The sequence below is a fragment of the Pelodiscus sinensis genome, chromosome 1, assembly GCF_049634645.1.
Source record: "Pelodiscus sinensis isolate JC-2024 chromosome 1, ASM4963464v1, whole genome shotgun sequence".
NCBI classification, from domain to species: Eukaryota; Metazoa; Chordata; order Testudines; family Trionychidae; genus Pelodiscus; species Pelodiscus sinensis.
This window is the reverse complement of record NC_134711.1, coordinates 23162063-23185840: the sequence shown is the minus strand read 5'-3', so window position 1 is coordinate 23185840 and position 23778 is coordinate 23162063. Positions and strand designations below refer to the sequence as shown.

At 41.9% G+C, this 23778-nt stretch overlaps 1 protein-coding gene across 4 annotated transcripts in view; it reads right to left on the bottom strand.

The window, feature by feature from the left end:
• FAM185A (family with sequence similarity 185 member A) overlaps positions 1 to 23778 on the bottom strand; it is an 85937-nt gene that overhangs the window by 41897 nt on the left and 20262 nt on the right. For all 4 annotated transcript variants that reach the window (XM_075926844.1, XM_075926832.1, XM_075926836.1 and 1 more), the window contains exons 4-5: positions 18956 to 19094; positions 12925 to 12966 (exon numbers count right to left, since the gene is read on the bottom strand). In XM_075926844.1, coding sequence (XP_075782959.1) covers positions 12925 to 12966; positions 18956 to 19094 — 181 coding nt within the window. The remainder of the gene's footprint in view (positions 1 to 12924; positions 12967 to 18955; positions 19095 to 23778) is intronic.

Genomic DNA, 23778 nt, shown 5'->3' with positions numbered 1-23778 from the left:
GAACCAAGAATAATTAATCATTTTAAGCAACAAGAACACTCATGTTGTAACTGTGGGCTGAGGGACAACTAACAGGTGTGAAAAGCTACATGGTTTGGGCAAAGACATCCCTTAAGGATGAATTTATTAAAGGAGGAACTCTATAAAGAGGACAAAAAAGGAGTTGATAAAGTACAGGTAGGCACTAGTATGGAATGATGACATGTAAATATAGACACGTGAAGGGAAATAATTGAATATGAACAATGTAAAAGTGAAGGATGAATTAGAGCATTACACGAGCCTATGGGAATAAGAGGCAACATAGGAACTTGGCAGAATGAGGACAGGCAGTAGAACATGGTAATATCATGGTACCAAATACATACAAATGATAAAATAATACCACTGCCTCACCAGCATGACCTTCATGTGAAAGAAAGCAGAAAGTAAATATCTTTAATGACTTAAACTGTGCCACAGAATCTCTACGGATGGAAAATCCATGCTTGAACAATAAGAGTATAGAAATAGGGGGGAAAAAAACTTAAAATACAACTAACAAAAATGTAGATGGTATCATGAGCTTTCATGGGCACAACCCACTGGACCCCTTGCTCCATTCATCTGAAGAAGTGGGTTGTGCCCATGAAAGCTCATGATACCATCAACATTTTTGTTAAGTCTCTAAGGGTATGTCTACACTAGCCCCCTAGTTCGAACTAGGGAGGCTAACGTAGGCATTTGAAGTTGCAAATGAAGCCCGGGATTTAAATATCCCGGGCTTTATTTGCATCTTCCCGTCCGAGCGCCATTTTTAAATCGAGTTAACTATTACACCTCGTGGAATGAGGTGTAACAGTTAACTCGAATAAGGGCTTAGTTCAAGTTAACGTTTGACTGCCGCGTGTAGCCGCGGGCAGTTAGTTCGGACTAAGGGGATTTAAAAATGGCGCCCTGACGGGAAGATGCAAATAAAGCCAGGATATTTAAATCCCTGGCTTCATTAGCAACTTCGAATGCCTACATTAGCCTCCTTAATTCGAACTAGGGGGCTAGTGTAGACATACCCTAAGATGCTGCAGGACCATTTGTTGTTTACCTTTTTTTCCAGTTACAGACTAACATGGCTACCCCTCTGAAATTTTTAGAAATAGGTATATATTACAAACCATCTCATCAGGATGGTGATTATAAATGCTCAGGGAGATTAGAAAGGTTACAAAGGCATAAACATGCAATAATGACAGAGGATTTCAACTAGCCTTATAGAGAATAGATAACCTTAGAAAGAAGGAATGCACAGAAAATTTCTAAACACCACTAATGCCTGCTTCTTGAAGCAGCATATCCTAGAATCCACAGAGAAACAATTCTTGATTTAGTCCTAAATGGAGTACAGGATCTGGTTGAAGAGGTAAATATAGCTGAAACACTCAATAATAGCACATAATGTAATTAAATGTAACATCCTTGTAGGGGGAAAAATGCCAAATAAATCCATCACAGTACTGGCTGCATCTCTATAAACTAGCACTTGGGTCTGGCAACAGAATCAGAAAGTCCTGGTATGCTGTGGGGGCAGGGAGGGAAGGCTGGGAGCTAGGCACAATGCAGGGGGGAGGGAGATACGTGGCCCAGCTGGGCTGTGTCGGAGGGAAGAATCCAAGAAGTCAGGAGCACGGCTCATCTGGGCTGTGCTGGGGGGAGGGGACCAGCCAGAGGGAGCGAGAAATGACCTCCCCTGGTCTGGAAAAAATCCCTCATCTGGGATTAGTCAGGTCTTGAGGGTGCCAAACCAGGGAGGTCCAACTTCAAAAGGTCCCCAACTGATTTTTCTGTGGGTCACACAAAAATGAGGAAGCTAGTTAAACTGAAATGCCTTAAAATTGCATCAAGATTATTTAAAAATACCACAATAGAGATCCAAATTACATGTATATCCCAATTAAAAAAGATAGAGGACCAAAAAAAATAAAATAAATGCAACTATGCCTAAACAGCAGAATAAAAAGGAGGCAACTGGAGGAAAAAAGCATCATTTAAAAATTGTAAATAAAATCCTATTGAGGAAAATAGAAGTATCAAAACTCTAGCACAGAGGTCGGCAACCTATGCCTTGCGAGACAAATACGGCTCTCTAGGGAGCCAGATATGGCTCTTCTGGAGCCTCAGCTCAGCCCCCCTTGTTCCCCTCACAGCAAGGAGCCCGCACTGGCGCTACAGCTTCATGGCCCCTGCAAGACTGGAACTCCAGCGCAGCTTTCTGCGGTGAGTGGCAGGGGGGAAAATACCCCTTCCCCACCGGATCCGGCATGTAGGGAACAAACAGGCTAAACATGACTCAGTGCAACAGCGTTTTCCTTCCCTCCAACATGGGAGAAACTAGAAACTAAAGATGGCTCCCTGCATACTGATATTTCCTTCCCTTGGGACACACTTCCTGCAGGCCTCCCTACCAACCCTTCCCAGAGGCTTCCGCAATGGGAACGTGTTACATGGTGTCTGCCTTACAGCACGAAAACAAATAAGTGCCCCTAGCACCTCATGCCCGGCGGCCCCCCCCAATCGCCCCCCAGCCAGACACCCTCTGCCCTCTGACCAAGCAGCTAGCCCCCAGACAGCTCCTGCCCCCTGCCCAGACCTCGCACCGTCCTACACCCCATCTCCTCACCCAGATCCTGCACCTCCATCCCTATCCCATTCACTGGCAATCCTGTCCCAACACATGGAACCCTTAATTTTTGTCCCCACCCCAGAGCCTAAGGGGGGGTCCACAAAATCCACTAATCCTGGAATCCCAGAAGAGTAAATCTGGCTTAAGGCCTTGAACTTCAGTCCTCCCTGTCCCTTCCCCCACTATGGGACTGGAGGAGTGAGGATTAGGGGTTTTTGGAGGGTTTTTTTTTATTCTCATTTGTGTGGTCTCCAACTGATTTTTCTGTGGGTCAGTGGCCCCCAACACAAAAAAGGTTCCCCAACCCTACCATAAAGAAAGACAGTGTTGAAACCTTTTGTGTTGGACATAATATTTTACTTTATTTAAAAATTAACCCCAACCAACAAGCTCCCAATTTGGGCCCAGCTCCCATCTGGCTGCAGTGTCATAATACTCCTGCAAACACATACCCCACACCAACCCTGAGCCCATCGTACACCTGAACCCCCTGCCTTGAGCCCCTCATAAACCCACATCCCCAGACTCCTGCATTCCCACATCACCAGCCCCCTGCCATAAGATTGACAGAAGACAGCCTGAATGCGTGCATGAAGCTGGATTTGACCAGTTATGATGTAAACTTCAAAGAACTGTGGGAAAAGATGCAGCAGCAGAAGTTCCATTAAATAAAGTGAGTATGTTTCATTTATGCTATTATTAATCATGTCAATTATCAATAATATTCAGTTGTATATTTTCAGTCACGCAGATGGGCATTCTTATATGGCTCTTTGTTGACCACTTGTTCTGAATTTTGATGTTGTTTAGTTTGAAAAGGTTGGTTTGAAAGGGCTGCCAAACCTGTTCTAGCAAGTAATGCATAATAAGGCAGGCCAAGAAAGAATTAGCAACTAGCTAAGGACACAAAAACTAAACAAGAAAGAAAGAAAGAAAGAAAGAAAGAAAGAAAGAAAGAAAGAAAGAAAGAAAGAAAGAAAGAAAGAAAGAAAGAAAGAAAGAGCATGTCCGATGTGCTTTTGCGCAAGAGGGCATCCACACTGCATGGACACTCTTTCACAAGAAAGCTCTGATGGCCATTCGCAGAATGGCCATCGGTGCACTTGTGCTTTTTCCCATAGGGGTTTCTTGCGCAAGAAACCCCTCTGGAGCGTCCATACTTGCCTTCTTGTACAATAGCTGTAGTGCAAAAAGGAGTTATGCCTCATAAAAGGAGGTTTACCTACACCGGAAAAAGCCCTCTCTTCTGCTGTTTAACTGTTGATTTACTTGTGCAAAAGCACATTTGAGGTATGGACGCTCCACAGGTTTTTGCGCAAAAATCTTGCAGTGTAGACACAGGCTAATTGGCATCCCACTTCACTGCAGACAGTAAGGGAGAGACTTCCACACACGTGCCTTCTTTTTAGGTGACAAATCTGAGGAAGTGTCTCATATTGAGGTGTCATCTGAGGAGGTTTTAGAACAAACTCATAAATTACACAACAGTAATTTCCCCAGATCATATGTTATTCACCCAAGAGTTCTGACAGAAGTCAAATATGAAATTGTAGAACTATTAATTGTGCTATGTAATTTGTTGCTTAAATCAGCCACTATATGAGATGACTAGAGGATACTAATGTTATGTAAAAGGCTCCAAAGGAGATTCTAGCAATTGCAGGACAATACATCTAACTTCAGTTCCAGGCAAACTGGTTAAAACTATAGTAAAACACAAAATTATCAGACTCATAGGTAAGTCCAGTATGTAGGGAAGATTCAACACTGCTCTTGTAAAGGGCAATATGACTCACCAATCCGTTAAAAATTTGTGAGGCTATCAACAAGCATGTAAAGAAGGATGATCCAGTAGATGTGGCATACCTTGACTTTCAAAAAGCCTTTCATGAGATCCACATCAGAGACTATTAAGCAAACTAGAGTGTCATGGGATAAGAGGAAAGGTCTTCTCATGAATCAGTAACTTGAAAGACAGGAAACAAAGGGTAGGAATAGAGAGTCAATTTTCACAATACAAACAGAAAAACAGCAGGGTTTCCCAAGGATCTGTACTGCGACCTGTGCTGTTCAATATGTTCATAAATAATCAGGAAAAAAGGGTAAACAGTGAAGTAGCAAAGTATGCAGATAACACAAATTTACTCAATAATCATTAAGTTCAGAGCTGACTGTGAAGCGTTGCCAATGGATCTCACAAAACTGGCTAATTGTGCAATCATATGGCAGATGAAATTTGGTGTTGATAAATGCAAATTAATCTACAATTCCTCCTTTTGGTTATTAATACAAAATGATTGCATCTAAGTGAGCTGTTAACACTTGTGATGATCCTTGCTGTGGTGGGGGAGAAGGTTGGTAGGAAGCATCATATAGTAGTGGTCAGGCAAATGTTGATGGGGAGCCCAGGCCCTCCCAATCTCCTAGGCTCTGACCGAGGGCTCTCTGAGGGCTATCCGTGATTTGACAACCAGGGGCACTTAAAATACCCTCTCTGGGCCACTTCTCCTAACATGCACATACACACTCCCCCTGCAACTGTCCCAAGGACGTTGTCTGGTTTAAGACAGACTGAAGGGGGTCCACTCAACAAGTGGTACCTTCTTACAGTTGCATACAACATGATAGCTCCCTCAATCTCAGGATGGCAACTCCCCCCTCCAGGGCCATGTCAATCCTAACTCTTTCCCCTTCTGGGGTAGTGCAAAACAAAGGGAATTAACAAAACAGGGAGTTCATATAAGAGGAAAAAGGGGAATGCTTCCATCTCAGACACGGCAGTCTACAGCAGGGTCCTCTCTCTCCTCAGGGAGAAACCTTTGGGCAGTTGTTTTAGGGAGAGCTTCTGCCTTTCCCTTAGCTCTTCTGATGGAGCTGCAGGATACAGTTCTGTTCTGTTCCCTGATTTCCCATTAAGTGAGCTGTCTCCCTGCCTTTTAATTATTTTTCCAGTTAGTGCATTTCTGACAGATTTAGTGAAGAGGCGCTGGCTTATCTCAGAGTAATTCCTTTATCTCTTGTTACCTGGAGGGAGCCAAGGGGGGCACGGAACTATATGTCCCACCTCTCAAGAAAGAGACCTTGGAATGGTAATGGATAGTTCTCTAAAAACATCCCTCAGAGTGCAAAGAACTAGATACATTCATGGAGGTTAGAGGATTACCTGTTCGGTTCACTCCCTCCGGGGCATCTGGAATTGGCTATTATCTAAAATGGTTAGGAATGCAGCCCGATGCTCCAGTCAGACTGCCAAACTGCCTCTGACTGTCAGAAGCTGGGATAGAACATCACTTGAAACTGCCCTGTTCTATTCAGTCCTCCAAAGTACTGGTCAATGTCAGTCAGGATATTGAGCTAAATGGAGCATTTGTCCAACCCAACAAAGGTGCTCTTTTACATACACTTGGTTTTGATATTGCTGTGCTTCTCAATGCATGGTTTCTGCCCAGAAGACTATACAGACTAAATTCAACATGATGAGCAAGGGAGAGTATCTGACAAAGGAATGAAGAGGAAGGTGATGATAAAGACTGTTTTGGTAGCAGTATTTGGATAAAGAGAGGAAGTGGACATGAACAGTATAAAATACCGAACAGTAGTTGAGGAGGATCTCCCAGCCTTATTAAGGGGAAAATACCACATTAAAAACCTTGGATCTAATGTAAATACTTGACTACTTAAGATAGGCATCTAGTTCCACATCTGGGTACTCATATTAATTCTTAAGCATCCAAATGTTTATCTGAACCCCAGAAGTAAAATGGGCATCATGACACAGAGCCCAATTTTCATATCGGCATCTGAAAGCTGGTCATACCAGATATTAGGGTTTGAGATTAAAAAAAACAGGCCACAGTTCTGAGCATGTTACTGGAGCTGCTCAAGTTATATTTGGTGTATATCCCCACACAATTATACTGCTGATATTTTGAGCATCTTTTTTGTTTTCCACGAGCAATAAAACGTCATAGAAGAGAGAATCTGCTCCAAAAATTTTTTAACTGGAAATTAAAATTTCAGGTACAAGTCCCATGCACCAATGTCTTAAACAGGCTGGGGGGGTCACAATGTCAGGAATGTTGGATGGAATCACTTCTTGTCCTTCAATGTCTGGAGGATGATGAAACAATTGGCGATGAAACCTATAAGAAAATGAGCCTGACTCATTTATTCTTTGCTGAGTTTCCTGGCGCACTCCGTGCCAAGTCTTGCTTTCAAGAGCAGGTCCCTACTTTCTGTAAATACAATGCATAATGCTAGCACTTAAAATAAACTCTGCCTTCAATCCTCAAAAAATCTGGGGTCATTCCCTCCTATTTGAAATAGCACAGCTGGCACATATCTCCCACTTCTCACATTTCCAACAAACCAAACTCAAAATAGCAAACCTCCATTTCAACATTTTAGAGCTGAAACGTAAACATTTCCATGCAGGGAAGCAGGACTTGAATGTTATTTTTTAAATATCTGTAGGATGGTACAAGATAATTTGCCTTGGCAGCAGAGAACACCTAATGGGAACAGGACACAACAGCAAGGAGTGAGTGATTACTAGCAGGACTGTGACAACTATATATTGGAAAGATAGGACTGATACTGAAGACTTCTTTCTTTTCCTTTGTGAAACTTAAGAATTCCGGTGGTACCTTAATGACCATTTTCAGCAGTGATTGAATCAAATCAGAAATCAAACAAGGGTGGGTAAATCTAAATTAACATGTCATTTAAAAGCTGCCTATTCTTTGGTCCAAGTTGAAAGTTTCCAGTTCAGTATTTTCAAAACACATCAAAATTATTTCACATTTGTTAATTACTAATATTGCACTTGTCATTGCACAAATACATGCTGCAAAGAAAAGCAGGCTTCCTTCTTCAGTACAATTATTTCAAAGGCCCAATTCTGTAAGATGTTAAGTACTCTCCATTTGTTTTTAATTTATATTTGGATCACAAAGGAGATAATACATTTCAAACATAGCTCAGAAAGGAATGGACAGATACTATTTCAGACACGACAGAAAGAATGGATGAAGGCAAAAAGAAAAAGGGAGTGAAAATAAAGTAACTTAAATCATAGAACACTAGAATGGGAAGGGACCTTGAGAGGTCCTCGAGTCCAGTCCTCTGCCCTCATGGCAGGACCCAGTACCATCTAGATCATCCCTGACAGATGTCTATCTAACCTGCTCTTAAATATCTCCAGAGATGGAGATGTTCCTCGGTTCCTACTATTAAAGCAGAATTAACAGAGTACTGATTAGCATGATTTCCTGCTGCCTCTCAAATTAATATCTTGAAAATAAACCTCTCACACCTCTGTTTTAGTTGATCTTATAAGAGAATAATATATATACACTAAGGATACACGAAGTAGCAAGAGACTAGAGAGTCACTGAGAGATATAATGGGCATATTATTCAATTAACTAGTTTTACCTGATGAATTGCATTCCTGTTTGTACAAAATTATTTACTCTATTACTAATTTTACAGAATCAAGAACAACATTAATTTGCTAATATTTCAAAATATGTGTACTTTCTGAAAGGTAACATAGTGCTGTTGTTAGAGGAAGGTGCTAAGCACTAGAAAACCGAAGTCACTGTGTGAGTTCTAGCAATCCACTTACGCATGTTGTGCCTCTGTTTCCCCATCTATAATAGAAGAAATACTTATCCACTTATGTAACGCACTTTAAGAACTTGAAGTGAAATTACATAAATGAAAAGTATTATTATATTTGACCCAACATCCTCTAAGTGTATGTGAATCTTTAAAAATTTTGCTTTAAAAAAATGGCCATTAAAAAGCTGAAAAATGAATACAAATGGCTTTATGATCTCTTGAGGGAAAAGTGAAGTGTAACTAATAACTAAGGCATGTAAATCTAAAAGATAAAATGGCTCTCAAGTGTCAGACACTTCTTAATACTTAAAACTGAGCTCAGTTAACTACGGAAACTATTCATCATCTGTTAATGGACCTGGATACTTCCTTGATTAAGAAACTTTAGTTTTGTTAACAATGTCATCATCAATCAGTTCCTTTGACAGAAGGAAAAAAAGGAGTCTGGAAAACTGAGTACAAATTTGTGGTTCCCGTGACTGAGCTTTACGGCATTTATTTCGAAGAAATGCTCATGTTTTTAGTTTGGTTACTATTCTTTTCAGAATTTGATATTTCGAACAGAGTGCAATCCTAGAAGGAGTTTGCTCTGGTAGGTGTTAGAGAAGAAACAGGCAACCCAGGAGCAGATGGGGTAAAAGGAACTGCTTTATTGCCTATGCATATTTACCTCGGACATTCAACACAATGTCCAAGTGGCAACAAACTGGCATTAGTCAAACCCTTTTATCTATTTTCGTATGTTAATTCACACATCTATCACTACTTTTCCTAAACCCTTAGGGTATGTCTACACTACAAAGTTAATTCGAACTAACAGATGTTAGTTCGAATTAACTTTGATAGGCGCTACACATAAAAACCGCTAGTTCGAACTTAATTCGAACTAGCGGAGCGCTTAATTCGAACTAGGTAAACCTCATTCTACAAGGACTAACACCTAGTTCGAATAAAGTAGTTCAAATTAAGGGCTATGTAGCCACTTAATTCGAACTAGTGGGAGGCTAGCCCTTCCCAGCTTTCCCTGGTGGCCATTCTGGGTACCACCAGGGAAACTCTTCTGCCCCCCTCCCGGCCCCGGAGCCCTTAAAGGGGCACGGTCTGGCTACGGTGCCCGTGCCAGGTGCAAACCTGCCAGCACCTAGCCAGCAGACGCTGCACCTGGAACGCTGCCACCCAGCCCTCCGCCTCTTCCCGGGACCAGACTGGCAGCTCTCAGGAGCCTGCCCCGGTCCGCAAGAGGCGGGCGCCCGCCTAGTCTAGTGCGGAGATTGTGGACCTCATCCACGACCTCCGCACTAGGCATAGGAAAGCGGCCATCTAGGGCAGGAGAGCTGCCAGCCTGGACACCCAGGAGCAGGTTTGCATGAAAATCAGGATGGTCCAATGAGACCACCGACCCTGAGCCTAGAACATAAGAATGGCCGTACTGGGTCAGAACAAAGGTCCATCTAGCCCAGTAGCATGTCTGCCGACAGCGACCAACACTAGGTACCCCAGAGGGGATGGACCGAAGACAATGACCAAGCCATTTGTCTCGTGCCATCCATCTCCAGCCTTCCACAAACAGAGGCCAGGGACACCATTTCTACCCCCTGGCTAATACCACTCCATGGACCCAACCTCCATGAATTTATCTAACTTCTCTTTAAACTCTGTTCTAGTTCTAGCCTTCACAGCCTCCTGCAGCAAGGAGTTCCACAGGTTGACTATTTGCTTTGTGAAGAACAACTTGCTGTTATTAGTTTGAAGCCTGCTACCCATTCATTTCATTTGGTGTCCTCTAGTCCTTCTATTATGGGAACTAATGAAGAACTTTTCTTTATGCACCCTCTCCACACCACTCATGCTTTTATAGACCTCTATCATATCCCCCCTCAGTCTCCTCTTTTCTAAGATGAAAAGTTCCAGTCTCTTTAGCCTCTCTTCATATGTGACCTGTTCCAAACCCATGATCATTTTAGTTGCCCTCCCTTCTCCCACCCTCTTTCTTCCCCTCTCCTACCTCCTTTTCCCAGTCTCCCCGAGTTTTGTTCAATAAAGAGAGTTTCTATTTTTGAATACACGTGTCCTTTATTTTGTATATCAAAAAGGGGGGCTAGGGAGGGGTAAGTGGAAGGAGGTGAGGGAGGAATGGGATATGAGCCCCCGATGGGGAGGACTGGGTGGCTCTGCGGGCTCCTCGGGGTGGAAGCTCTCCTGCAGCCCCCCGATTAACCCCCCCCCTGGATGGCAGCCTGTGGCAAGTGTAGTCGGGCTGATGGCCGAGTGCTGTGATGTGCCGATTGTGGGCACTCAGGGCACTCCAAGCCAGGACTGCTTTGCAGGCGGGGAACCCCTGAGAACTGTCTGTCCGGGGTGGGGGTCGGGTCCCTTTAAGCACAGCCCTCGGCTAGCCTGAGGGAACAGCTCCACGCTCGAAGTCCTAATCTGATGCCCTGCTGGCACTGCTTCCGGCAATCCTTAACCCCGGTTCAGGGTCCACTCAATGTGGACATCCTAGTTCGAATTAACAAAATGCTAATTCGAACTGGTTTTTAGGTCTGGATGCACTAGTTCGAATTAGCTTAGTTCGAATTAACTAATTCGAATTAAGTTAGTTCGAATTAGTGCTGTAGTGTAGACATACCCTTATTTAGTAATGTTAACTCCCGTAAAATAAATATTAATAAGCAAATAATGAATACAATTATACCTGCCCCTAATTACTGTTGATTTAATTAGAAATTCTGTAAACACATTCCCATACTACAATAACAGGCTACAGAGATTATAAAGAATTTGATCCTGAAGATACGTTATGAAGACCCAAAGAGGATAAGGAAGAGACATAACAAAATAGAGCAACTCCATACTTATCTGGTTTCCTAGGCTACAAAGGCAAAGGGAAAGAGCATGTCCAAGGGTAAAGCCTCCTGTGGCTGAATCCTTGCCATCATCCCAGATCCATATTCATTTTACATATCCCAACAGTAAGGTCACATGTCACTGGATGCTCCCAGACAAAACTGAAAACCTTTCAGAATTAGATCCATAATTGCATTCATTTATGAAAATGGAAGTTCTTGAGTGTTAAGTATATATATATATATATTTTTTTTTAAAAAAGCATGCCTGATTCACAACTGCATTACTCCATTTTTACTTCACTGAAATCATTAGAATTATACTGTCATAAAACTGGACTAACTCAGCAATAAACCAGGCCCAGTAAACCCCTGTAAATCATATGTACTGTTAGGGTTGCTAAATGATCTACCAAAAATACCGAACATATGGGTGAAAAATTTGTGGAGAAAAACAAAAAACAAAAAAAAAAAACCCACAACCCACCCACACCGAACACACATACTGTGTAGCTACTACTAAGAGCCACCAAGCTGGAAACAAAGTGGAAGGCTGAAGAGCCTGCTCTGCAAAGCAGCTGCCTGCCACCCAAAGCGGAGAGGGGCAGACCCCAGGGCAACACAATGGCAGGAAGGGGGGCGACAATGGGTAGGAAAGTGACTCCCCCATAGCCAGGTCTTTGGGTGTCCCAGTGGGAAGAAGCAGAAATTCCACCCCAGTCAGTTTTGGCTGAGTGCCAATGGAAGGTGCCTAAACGCAACTACAAAGCACTTGTGGGCTTCTCTCCTGGACTACGGCACTACAACACACTTGAACAGCGCTCAGGGACAGGGCTTCTCCTCCTCCCCAAGGCATCACTCCTCAGACGCAATCAACTGAAGGCTCCTACCGCTGATTGCGCCCCACCTCCCAGCCACTCCCCCCACCCCCACCTGGCTTCTGCATGCAACCAGAGGCTCCCAGCGCCAATCACGGCCCCGCCTCCCAGCCTGGGACTCCCTCTGGTTGCATGCAGAAGCCTGGCGGGGGCGGGGGGAGTGGCTGGGATTCCCAGACGCTCCCCTCGCCTGGCTTCTGCACGGAACCACGGGTTCCCAGCTGGGAGACGGGGCCGCGATCGGTGCTGGGAGCCTGTGGTTGCATGCAGAAGCTGGGCAGGGGGAATGGCTAGGGGTCCCAGCCACTCTCCCTACCCCCGCCAGGCTTCTGTCCGGCGCACAGCCGGAAAAGCAGAAAATAACGGACATTACACGTCTGGTATTTTCTGAATTTTTTTACCGAACAGAGGGTGCAAAAACCAGACTGTCCGGTAGAATACCAGACACCTGGCAACCCTATGTACTGTACACAATCACAAGAGAACATTGAGATAATTCAGCAGTGTTTTACCATTCAAACAAAAATCACTGTTGAAAAGCAGAAACAAGACTAACCCAGTCTTTTCTTCCCTTTAATTTAAAGCTCACTGATTAAAATGGCACTTGAACAAAATGTTTACACTGTTTTCTGAGAAACTGCTACCACTTTTGTCGATGACATAAAATAATAAAATAATGATTTAATATTACTTGCAAGTGACAAATCCCAGCCATTCAGTTTTAATCAAACATAAGACAAAGTAAAAGTTTATGAAGCCACTTGAGCATGTTCTATAATTATATACATAGAAAGAAGATATCAGATACTTCAAAACTCAATAATCTAATAAAGAAAGTCATAACAAAATCCAAAAGCTGAAAGTCGAAGTCAGCAAAATTCAGAATATGTTGTCCTATTTAAAGAGAAAGTAGAACCTACCTACTGTGATGTTTCCTGTTTTGGTTTGGAGGGTTGTGTCACCTATAACAAAAAAGCAACAGTGTGTTTTTATGATGTTAGAGAAATTTATTTCATTATTTTATACAGTACACTCAGAGGCTGCAGAGATCATCTGCATATCTGGGGTCCTGCTCTAACGACCATAAGGCAGCTGCTAGTCTACATATTTTTATTTGGGTTACACATAAAAACTAACAAATCATTACAAAATATATACTTAATATTCATAGAGTTGTATTCTATGAAAAATCTCAAGAAATGCAAAAAGGAAGTAATAAAATTTAAAAATATGTAGATATGGAAAACAATTGATGTAAAACTTTATGAACATATAGACAAACAAAAAAAAAAAAACCCAAAATATTTAATGGGTATAAAGTACTTTATTTTTATTTTGTGCCAGGGATTTGGGGGAGGGGAGGTGGCAGTTGACTGCATCAGCTATATGGTTGGCTATAGTGATATACAGGCAGTCCCTGGGTTACATGGATCCGACTTACATCGGATCCCTACTTACAAACAGGGTGAGGCAACCCCACACTAGCTGCTTCCCCCCAGCAGACCAGGGAGACGCGGAGCGGCTTGTCTCAGCAGACACTTCAGCTTGAGAATAAAGGACTGAGGGAAGTGAGGTGTGGGAGAATAAAACTGAGCTCTGGAGAAATGTTTGGCTAGAGTTTCCCCTACAATATGTACCAGTTCCGACTTACATACAAATTCAACTTAAGAACAAACCTACAGTCCCTATCTTGTACGTAACCCGTGGACTGCCTGTAATTGTATGTGTAACAAATATGACATAGATAGCTAACGAAAATTAGTTTCCATCTTTCAATGGAGATATTTTCCAAGTTGAGTGTGGGTGACTGCAATCATTTCCCCCCCCCCCCCCCCCGCCCCCAAGAAGGGTTTTCTGTTTTATTCTGTAGGGCTTGTTATTAAAAAAAAATACTGTGGAGTCATTGCACATTACACATTGCTGTTCCCTTCAAAGTTCTCTTTACATTGGAATCCAGTGTCAATCTGTGCAACTAATCACATTAGCATCTGCTGCCGTTTGAAGGAATTCAGTGAAATGAGGATCCAACAAAGTCATAAATCTGCTTCTGGGCTTCCCTGGCTGACAACTCCCCTGCAGGCTCTGCGCCAGCTCCTATGGCTAGCCCTATCCACCGGCCGACACCCTTCTCCATGGGTTCACCAGGAGGCAGAAAGCAGTGCGGGCCAGAGGACTCTGGAGAGGCAGGGAGTGGTCATGCAGCCAGTGGCAGGAGAGAAACGGTGGTTCAAAGTACTCCTGTTTTCCAGCCACCAACTGTGCGGTTGCTCCCTGCTCCTTCAGGGCTCATCTAAACTACACTAAAGTGTCGAAAAAGGATATGCAAATTCTGTGGGAATGAAAGTTGTTTGGACACGGCTTTTTCAGCGATCTCCCGAAGTGTCCTCTTTTGACACTTTAGCGTAGTCTAGCTGAGCCCCCAGAGTCCTCCAGACAGCAGTCGAGCTGCTCCTGTGACTCTTGCCTGCTCCCCTGCTGAGGCTACAAGTGAGAGTTTGTATGTGCAGATGTTCATAAATCAGATGGGTCTGTACTTATTTCTACACAACAAAAAGATATATATATATATATATATATAGGGCCAGATTCAGACCTGTTGCAATTAGTGAACTCAAATGGAACTGCACCCACTCACACCAGCTTTGAATTTAGCCTGAGTTTAAATTAAAGAGATACTTGAAGAACATTAAGCATTCGGAGATCAATGAATTTCCACAAATCACATTAACTCAACCAATTCAACATGTCATCTGGAAGGCAAAGAGGAATTGCTATCTGTGCTATGTTGTGAAATGTCTATAGAATGTATATAAAACTGACTTAAGTTATGTGATTAATTAATGCCAATATTTAATCTTTCAGCTAACTAATCCTGGAGTCTGGATACATCAGAGAGGGAGCAGATACAGATACCGACTATAGTTAAATATTGGTTTGTTTAATCTGCACTATTGGATGTGCTGTTGTGGGGAAGTACTACAAATACTGCACTCTACCAGCTTTAATAGATCATTGATGATGGTGACTTAAAGTTTTGATTATTTCTGTTTTCCCTCAACATTAATTAGAACCTTTTCCTACATTCCTAAGTTTTGTTTATCTATAGATATTGTCTCAGGGTAAAAGGTCAGCTTGAGGACAAACTCAAGATGTAGCTTTAGGGATGTGAACAATGGCATCATGTTTCTCTTTTATTTTATTGATGCTCCTCTGAATTCCTGACTGTTTTAGGCCCATCGGGGGACAAGGCACATGAGGATGCACAGGAAGGAACAGAGTTTCCAGCATTCCTTCTGAATTTGGTTTTCTATTGGGAAGTTGATGCTATTCAGACATATGTCAGTGAAGGGGTTTTTGCACAAAACGGAAACATCCATACTGCTTGTTTTTGCACAAAAACGGATCAGAATAGATTATGCAAATGAAGCACCACAAAATGCTAATCAGCACTTCATTTGCATTGCCTCTTCCAGCAAAACACGTAATGTGGACGTAGCCTCAGAGAAATTAAATTTTGGAACAGCATTGGGGGCAAAAAAAAAAAACAACAACAAAAAATAAAAAAAAAATCAAAACTAACAGGCTTCAAGATTGAGCCTGAACATTTTATTGGGGGGGGGGGGTAGTATGATGAGACTGCCTACAATGGCATATAGATGATCTGTGACTATTAGCAGCAAATATTCCCAGTATCCAGTTATGGGACATTAGATGGGGAGGGCTCTGAGTTACTATAGAGAATTCTTTTCTAGGTGTCTAGATGTTTGGTTTTGCCCACATGCTCAATGTCTACCTTATTGCCATATTTAGAATAGGGAAGGAATTTTCCCCCAAGGTCAGATTTCAGAGACTGAGGATTTTTCATCTTTTTCTGCACCTTAGGATACAGGTGACTTGCAGGTTTAAACTAAAGTTAAATGATGCTTCCTCTGTAACTTGAAGTTTTTAAATCATGCAACTCAGTCTGAGATTAGGAGTCTATTACAGAAGTGGGTAGGTGAAGTTTCTGTGACCTACAATATGCAGGAGATCAGATTAAATTATCACTATTGTCCCTTCTGGACTGAAAGTCTGAGTCTACATTACATGCTAACTCCTACCAAGTATAGGTACTCTGAAATAGTTTAATACTGTTGCTTTTTAATGCAATGTGTTCAGGTAGAGTCTATCAGATAAAGCAAACCATGACAGGCCATGACATTGCAGTTTAAATTCTGGAGAATTTCAATAATTTAAATTACTTGATTTAAAAATTATTTATTTAAATCAGGTTGAGGCTGGTTGTCATGATTACAAGGCAAGCTGCACTTAGATTCCTTTTAGTCTCTCTCAAATGCATCCTGTTGGTGAGTTGTTGCCACCTTTATAACTCTGTCTCTGGGACTAACTATGTGATTTTATCACATGTAAACTGGATCTCTAAGCTGCAGAGCTGCTCTTTACCATCTGCATTTACCCACCAGGTTCAACTGGGTTTAGCACCTGCAACCTCCAGAAGCCTATGATAGCAGCTGATTAAAGTGACTCGAAACCAACTTCTTCAAAACAAATAATTATTTACTCACTCTACCTACACAGTAAGCACAGCAAATAGATAAAACAAAATAAGGCCTAAATACATTTCCCCTTACCCAAACTTTATCTTTCCTTGCAAGCTTTAATGGGTTTCACTCAGCCCAGTAATCACCACCCCTGAGTTGGGGGAAACAGTGTGTTCTACTGAAGTGAGCTCTCGGGCTCCATCCCTGAATCCCCATCACTGCTCACTGACACTCACCAGGAAGTCCTCGGCTACTTACTCAACCCCCTTCATTATTCCTCTCCTTCTCTAGGCCAGCATTTTTAAGGTTTTATAATTCCCTTTTACCCTATTTTATCCTGGTAAGAGTAAACATAGTCATCTTAATTGGAGCCAGGCCAGAGATATTTGCCATATATGTTAGTTATAAAGTACCAGTGACAAATACCCCAATGGGTTTGCAATCTAAATGTTGCAGTTTTGTGTTAGTCAGGAGTCCCAGGAAGCAACATTTATTAGAACTAAAAATAAAAATAACTAATGACAATTTTCAGATGAAGGGAAATACAAAAGTGAACAAGTGGCAAAAAAAACGCAATACAGTTGAATGTTAAAACTATCATTTTTTATAATCTTGGGTGTTATTACTAAAATAGAGGAATATATTATTTCAAAATAAGATTTGCCTTAATGTTTCACCATCAGGTTAAAAATGTGTGTTATAACATATGCAGTATATAAACATGAATATTCCCTTGTCTGCTGTGCTCACAAAATAGTACTGTTCTATAAAAAGGCAAAGCACTCAATGAACTTAGTCAAAAGCAACATTTTACAAATAATTGTTAAAAGAGCAAGTATTAAGAGTGCTACAAACATGTAATGTAGAGCTTTATGAAAATAAGTATGAAGTTAGGTAAGAGCTATTTGTTTAACCTGGATACAGCTCTATTTGCATGCATGCTGTTTCTGACTAAAATTACAACACAGTTTTTAATATGTGGATTGTGAAAGTGATTTACCTCCATGTATGGTTGTTACTGTTTCAATTTTGGGTCAAAACAGCCAAAATAAACTATTCCTGGAGACCCAAGCCCTGTTCCACCTTAAGAACTTCGAGTTCTTAGAAGACTACTTAGTAAAAGTCATCATATTGGCTTAATGTACTGGACAGCAACTAAATATAGTACTTATGTAATTAAATTGATTTATGCCTCATCTGTTGCAAAGGCTGGTTCCATTATAAAACCTGGAACTTCAGTCAGAAAGTTTATCAATCCATGTTCCAACTAGGAACAGATTTATTTGGGCACAAGCTTTTGCGAGTAAATAAAAATCACTTTTTCAGATGCATGGAGACAACGCGTTTACTCACAAAAGCTTATGCCCAAATAAATCTATTAGTCTTTAAAGTGCCACAGGATTCCTTGTTGATTTTGCAGATAGAGATTAATACAACTACCCCCTGACAATAGTCCATTTTCCACTGTCTATAACTGACAAAGGAATTGGCTTTTTTATAAAGAGCAGAGGGAGATGCAGCATTTCTGATGTGAGGTAAAAATCTGCAATCTCTGGAATTACAGAAAGTTCTTTTGGTGACCTATAGCCACCAGCATATGTAATTTTCCACTGCTGGTACATGCTTCCATTGGTCTAACTCAGCTGCAAAAATCACTACAAACACATCAAGAACACAGAGGAGATGAGGTGCTCAAGGGGAATTCTGGGGAAGTATGACTCAGGTACAAGTTTCAACCACCACTATTACTAATATGAAAAGACCCATATTAGCTATCCTTCCAATCCTGGATGAAAAACATTTGGGGAAAAATATAACATTTGACCTGATAATTTATAAATTGGCAGTGTTCTAGATATACAGGGCGCCAGCACAAACTTGCAGAAAACACTTCTAATAAAAATAGTATCATTTTAAGTCATCATAACCAAATTGTTCCCAAAAGTCTTGTTAAACAGGTTAACCCTTTTGATTTCTGTAAAGAGAAAAAAACACCAGATGTTTTAAAATGAAGTATAGTTTTATCACTGATGTTCCTTTTGTTTGTTGTATTTTCCACTATTTAATTCTGTAATAAGTTGTTAATTTATATCCCTAAAAATGTAGAATGTTTATTCTTTATATGATTTTTTCCTTACTATAACAAGCTTACTTATGGAAGTATCTTTAAAATACAAATTTCATTTACAGCAGAAAAACTAATTAACTTGTCTTGTATATGGTGATCTCATCATTTTAGCATCTGCTAGTGTTAAACTATTTGAGAGTCTGGTTTGTTCAGCTGCTGTGTCTGCAATTGATTACTTAGGGCCCTAGTCTCAAGGGAGCAGTCATTTTCTTTTTATAATTTACACTAAAGATACTGCACGTCTGCTAAATTCCAGACTGTATTTTGCCTTTCCTGTCTTACCATGAATACTTCCCAGTAGAATATCACCACCTCTTGAAGACAGAAATGAAGATTCTGCATACAGATATTTGGTTTTCAATAAACCATCTTCAGTAGAAATGTTAATAGATGTCCCCTGTAGTTTCTCTATATTCACACTCTGTAAGAGAAACAAGCTAAAATAAGCACTATGGAAACATGCCAAGACCTTCTGAGAGAAAACAGAATTACATGATATGCATTTACCCAGGGTGTGTTTATACTGCAGGACTTAACTCGAAATAAGATACGCAAATTGAGCTGTGTCAGTTGTGTAGCTTATTTTGAAATAGGGAGTGTCTACACAGCACTTATTTAGAAGCAGAGCACTCTTCCTCTGACTTCCCTTATTCCTTGTACAATGATGGTTAAATGAATGGAGATTGCCTATCTCCTAGAACTGACCCATGGAGTCCCAACCCCCTGCCTTCACAGCAAGACCAAGTCCCATCCCTGACAGATTTTTTTGCCCCAAAACTCTAACTAAATGGCCTCCTCAAGGATTGAACTCACAACCCTGGGTTCAGCAAGCTATCCCTCCCCCATCACTAGTTACAGAAGTCAGAGTAAGAAGTCTTCCAGCTTGACAGTATTTTTGACAGTATTTCCAGCATATAACTGACAGTCACAATCCTTTATAGCAGGAGACAATTAAGTTTCCACCTCCACCCTGATTTGTGACTGACTGGTAGCAGTTTGCAGTTGCCAGCTTTCACACGGCAAACGCCACTCACTTTCCCATAGCGGGGGCAGCTCTCAATCCAGTGTCCTTGAGTCACAGTGCTGGGGTGACCTCCCCACACAGTTCCACAAAGGTATATTTGTGCATCCTAAAGTTCTGCAGCTACCGCTTATCATCCCTTGCATGCATCACGACATGACCCCACTGCTCAGTGCTTGTTTCCCAAACCCAGTATTGACAGTTCACTATGTACAGCTATCCCATGAATGCCAGCAACAATCTTAATTTTTTTTTACATGGCACACAGAAAGACAGGCACCATGGATTCACTTTCTGTTTCATAGCTCATGAAATATATCGGAACCAGCCACATTGTGTTCATAATGCTGATCGCCAGATTGGTCAGCAGGTCAGGATCCATGCTTTCAAGCAGAGGTGGCAGGTGCATAGTTTACATAGGGTTGTTTAATAAAAGGCAGGAAACAAAGGTGGAAGCCTATGGAATGATTTGGGACAGAAAGAACTGCATCATAGGACTGTGATGCACCGCAGTCGGTTCCCAGACCTCCCAATGGTAGAGGATGGGGACTGGCGCATGGTGGGAGACTGACATGAACATTCTCTATGTTGATGCAAAAGCATCAACTGCAGGTGCACTCCACTGACAGAAGCAGAGTTGCATGGACATGCACAAGTGATGTAATTATACCACCTTACAATCATTGACAAAACTTAAGTCAATTGAATTCTGTTCAAACACTTCTGTTAGTCTATGAGGTGCCACAGGACTCCTCGCTGCTTTGACAGATTCAGACTAACACGGCTACCCCTCTGATACTTGAATTCTGTAGTGTAGCTATGCCTTCGTTTCTTGATGTTGCAGTGCTAGTGCAGCCAAAGCACTGGTGGCCAGAGTTCCTGCAAAGGTGCGCCATGCACAAAAAATCTTCCCCTGCCCACCTCCTCTGGAGAGCAGTGCAGCAACTCTCAAATGGCAGGTGTTTGCTCCAGTAAGCAAGCCGAGCTGAGATGGCATAGTGAAGGAGCCTCAGGGGTAGGGGACCCAGGACCTGTTGCAGCTGTGTGGCAGAGAGGCCTGCTCCGGTGGCCGTGGCTGCCACATGGCAGGGGGGATGGGACCTGACTCATGGGGGGGGGGGGGGGGAGGTCTGCTCCAGCAGTCGGGAACATGTGCTAATAAATTGGGTGCCACAATGGCACACATTCAGACCAGCGCACATGACCTCAATATTGGTGCACAAGCCAAAACTTACTCAGCTCATGGTTGGAAAATCTTAGAAGGAAAACTGCTAGTGGCCCTGGGCATTTTAAGCATCAGATCATTGACAGTCTCAGAACAGGACATCATGTTTAAAATATTGGTGGTCAGCTGAAACCCTAGCTACATTAGACAATATCATTGTTAATATCAGTGGAACAGAAATATAGGCAGCAAAATTTTAGGGAAATGACATCCTACTAAGCACAGAGCCTGAGCGTAAACTGCTGCAAAGCTGCTTTCTTAAATATGCAAAGAAAGCCTGAAAGTTCAGAGAGGTGTGAAATACAGATTGGACCTTGCTGGCCTGGGACCCTTGGGATCTGACTGGTCCCAAATGAGGGGATTTGCTGCACCAGAGAAGGTCCCTCCCCTCCTGGCCTGTGCTGTCACCGGGATAGGGCTCTAGCCTGTCCCCGCTGCTGCCTGAGTCCCCCCAGGGCTCTCTAGATGCTGCCGGCTTGCTGCTGCTAAGGCAGAGCACCCACGGCTGGAGCCCCACAGCTGCCTGGTTTCATGGCCGGAGCTCTCAGCCAGGTCCTGAACTGTTCAGCCACCTGTTTATGTGGCCAGGGCATAGCTTGTAGCCATCTGGCTCCGTGGCTGGGGCTGGAGTTGCACAGTCAGGGCTGGGGTGTAGGGCTAGGGCTGGAGCTCCACGACCAGGAACAGAGCTTCCTGGATGCTGCCGGGGCCAGAACTCGCTACTCTGCCTCCTGTCCTCCCCCCGCAACACACAGTGGGTTGGTGGTGTCCCCTAATGCACTCCTGAGCCGCTGCCAGACTTCCCTTTTCCTGGGCTCTGTGGTCCACGAACATCCAAGGTCCATGCAAGACCACAGTTAAGGGAAGTACAATCTATACCACGTTTATCATCATGGGTCATTAACTTCATGTGACTAGGTATATTTTTAGTGTTGAATTGTTTATCTTGTACGGATTTTTGTCAGAGTATGACTAGTTTTTTATTAAGTAAATGTTATACAAGATCCTAGCAGTGTAAATTAGCTAATGACTCCCCATTGAAGTAAGTGGGATGTTTTCACCAGTCAGCCTACAAGAAATTCTTGAGACTAGTAGCCATTCTAAATGGCCACATCCTCCATGAACTTACCAATTTTTTTTTGGACTCAGTTATACTTTTTTAGATGCATTAATTCAGCCTTGCCTCATTTCACCTATATGCAGAGTCAGTTTTCTTTAGGTGGGCAAGTAAAATACCATTCATTCATTCATCAGTTCAGTATAGTAAATGGGAGTGAGTAGATTTCCTGACTAGGCAAATTTTTAGGACAAATGTGTAATACTGTCTTAGTTTCCAAGTTTAAATAAAAAAATCATGAAGAAGCAAACCATACTTTCTTTTTTATTTTTTGCTCTCATTCTTTGTTTTATAAGCACCTTGACCATTTCTTCATTTTTGTCCAATGTTTTAGAAAACAACTCCTTTTTTGTAGCTGAAATCTTGGTGTCCAATTTCAGCCCAGAAGAAATTACAGAGAATAGCTAGAAACCCCTCACATTCCTGGTTTATAATGTAAATGCTGACAAACCCATAACCACATAATGATGACTACCACTAATGGAACAAAAGTGTAACAGCAGCACACATGGCAGATTAAATGCAGCCTGATTACTAACAGAAACTGCTATTTGAGAAAAGCTGAATATCGCTCTAAAAACTGGCTGCCCAAATACTTCATTAAGAAATGTTACTCTGTAGATAAACATGATCAACCAAATTCTTTTTCCAGTGTCACAGCTGTAAATTCATAGTAACTCTACTGACGACCTCTGTAAGTTACTGTGGATTTACAAAGGCGTTACTGAGCAGAGAAGTCCTCAGCTATATTACAGGCATTTAAGAAAATATATTTCCAAATACTAAAAGCTGTATGAAATTATTTGAATGTTTTATTGCTTCAAAGTTATATTTTAGTACACCATTGATGTAAAAAATAGTAACATTTCCAAGGTTGAAATGCACCAATTGTATTACAGTAACTTTAGATGGAACATGACATGAATTGTCACTACAGGCTAACACATGAAATATTAATGTATCAGAGGGGAATCAGGCACAACACTGTAAAGCCAGTAACTCCAGAGACAAATTATATTCTCAGTTACAGCAGGGTAAATTTGGAGTAATTCTACTGAATTCGTGGATGTAAATGAGAATAGATGATGACAAATGACTTACTTATATTAATCCCAGTTTACACCAACATATATGAGAAGAGAGCCAAAGCTGGCATGTTATAAAACAAGCAACTCTGCTTTGGCATAGGTCCCCTAATACTATAGTGAATCTTACTCCGTATGAAAATGCAAGGGTCCCAATCCCCTCAAGTGAGGCCCAGGTGATCTTAGCACAGGAAAACGACGATAGGGGCCATGGTAGTTGTAAACTATCTTTGTTACTCCCTCAGCCTCCTACACTGTCAGAGGCCTCGGAAGTGCTTTAACCTGGCCTCAGAAGAACAATGACATTAGCTAAGGATTATGACAGCGCCATAGTAAAGTCAAGCTGCATCCTTCTCCCAGAATACAGTATGCTAAAAAGCCAGGCTGAGGTGACAGAGTTCTCAGCTGTCTAGGACAGATTTAGAGCCCCTTTGTACCACTGAAGCACGGGCCCACATCTGGTCCATGGAGTGGAAGCAGTACAGAATACTGAAGGCAAACAAAGTACAATGGCATGAAACCTGCCTTATGATGCCATCTGCTGGAACATATGAATTATTTCTATCTTAAAACTAGTTTGCATTTTCAGTTCATACCATATGATTATTATTACATTACATTTGCCCATTAAGCATTTTACCCAAACAACTTTCCAGA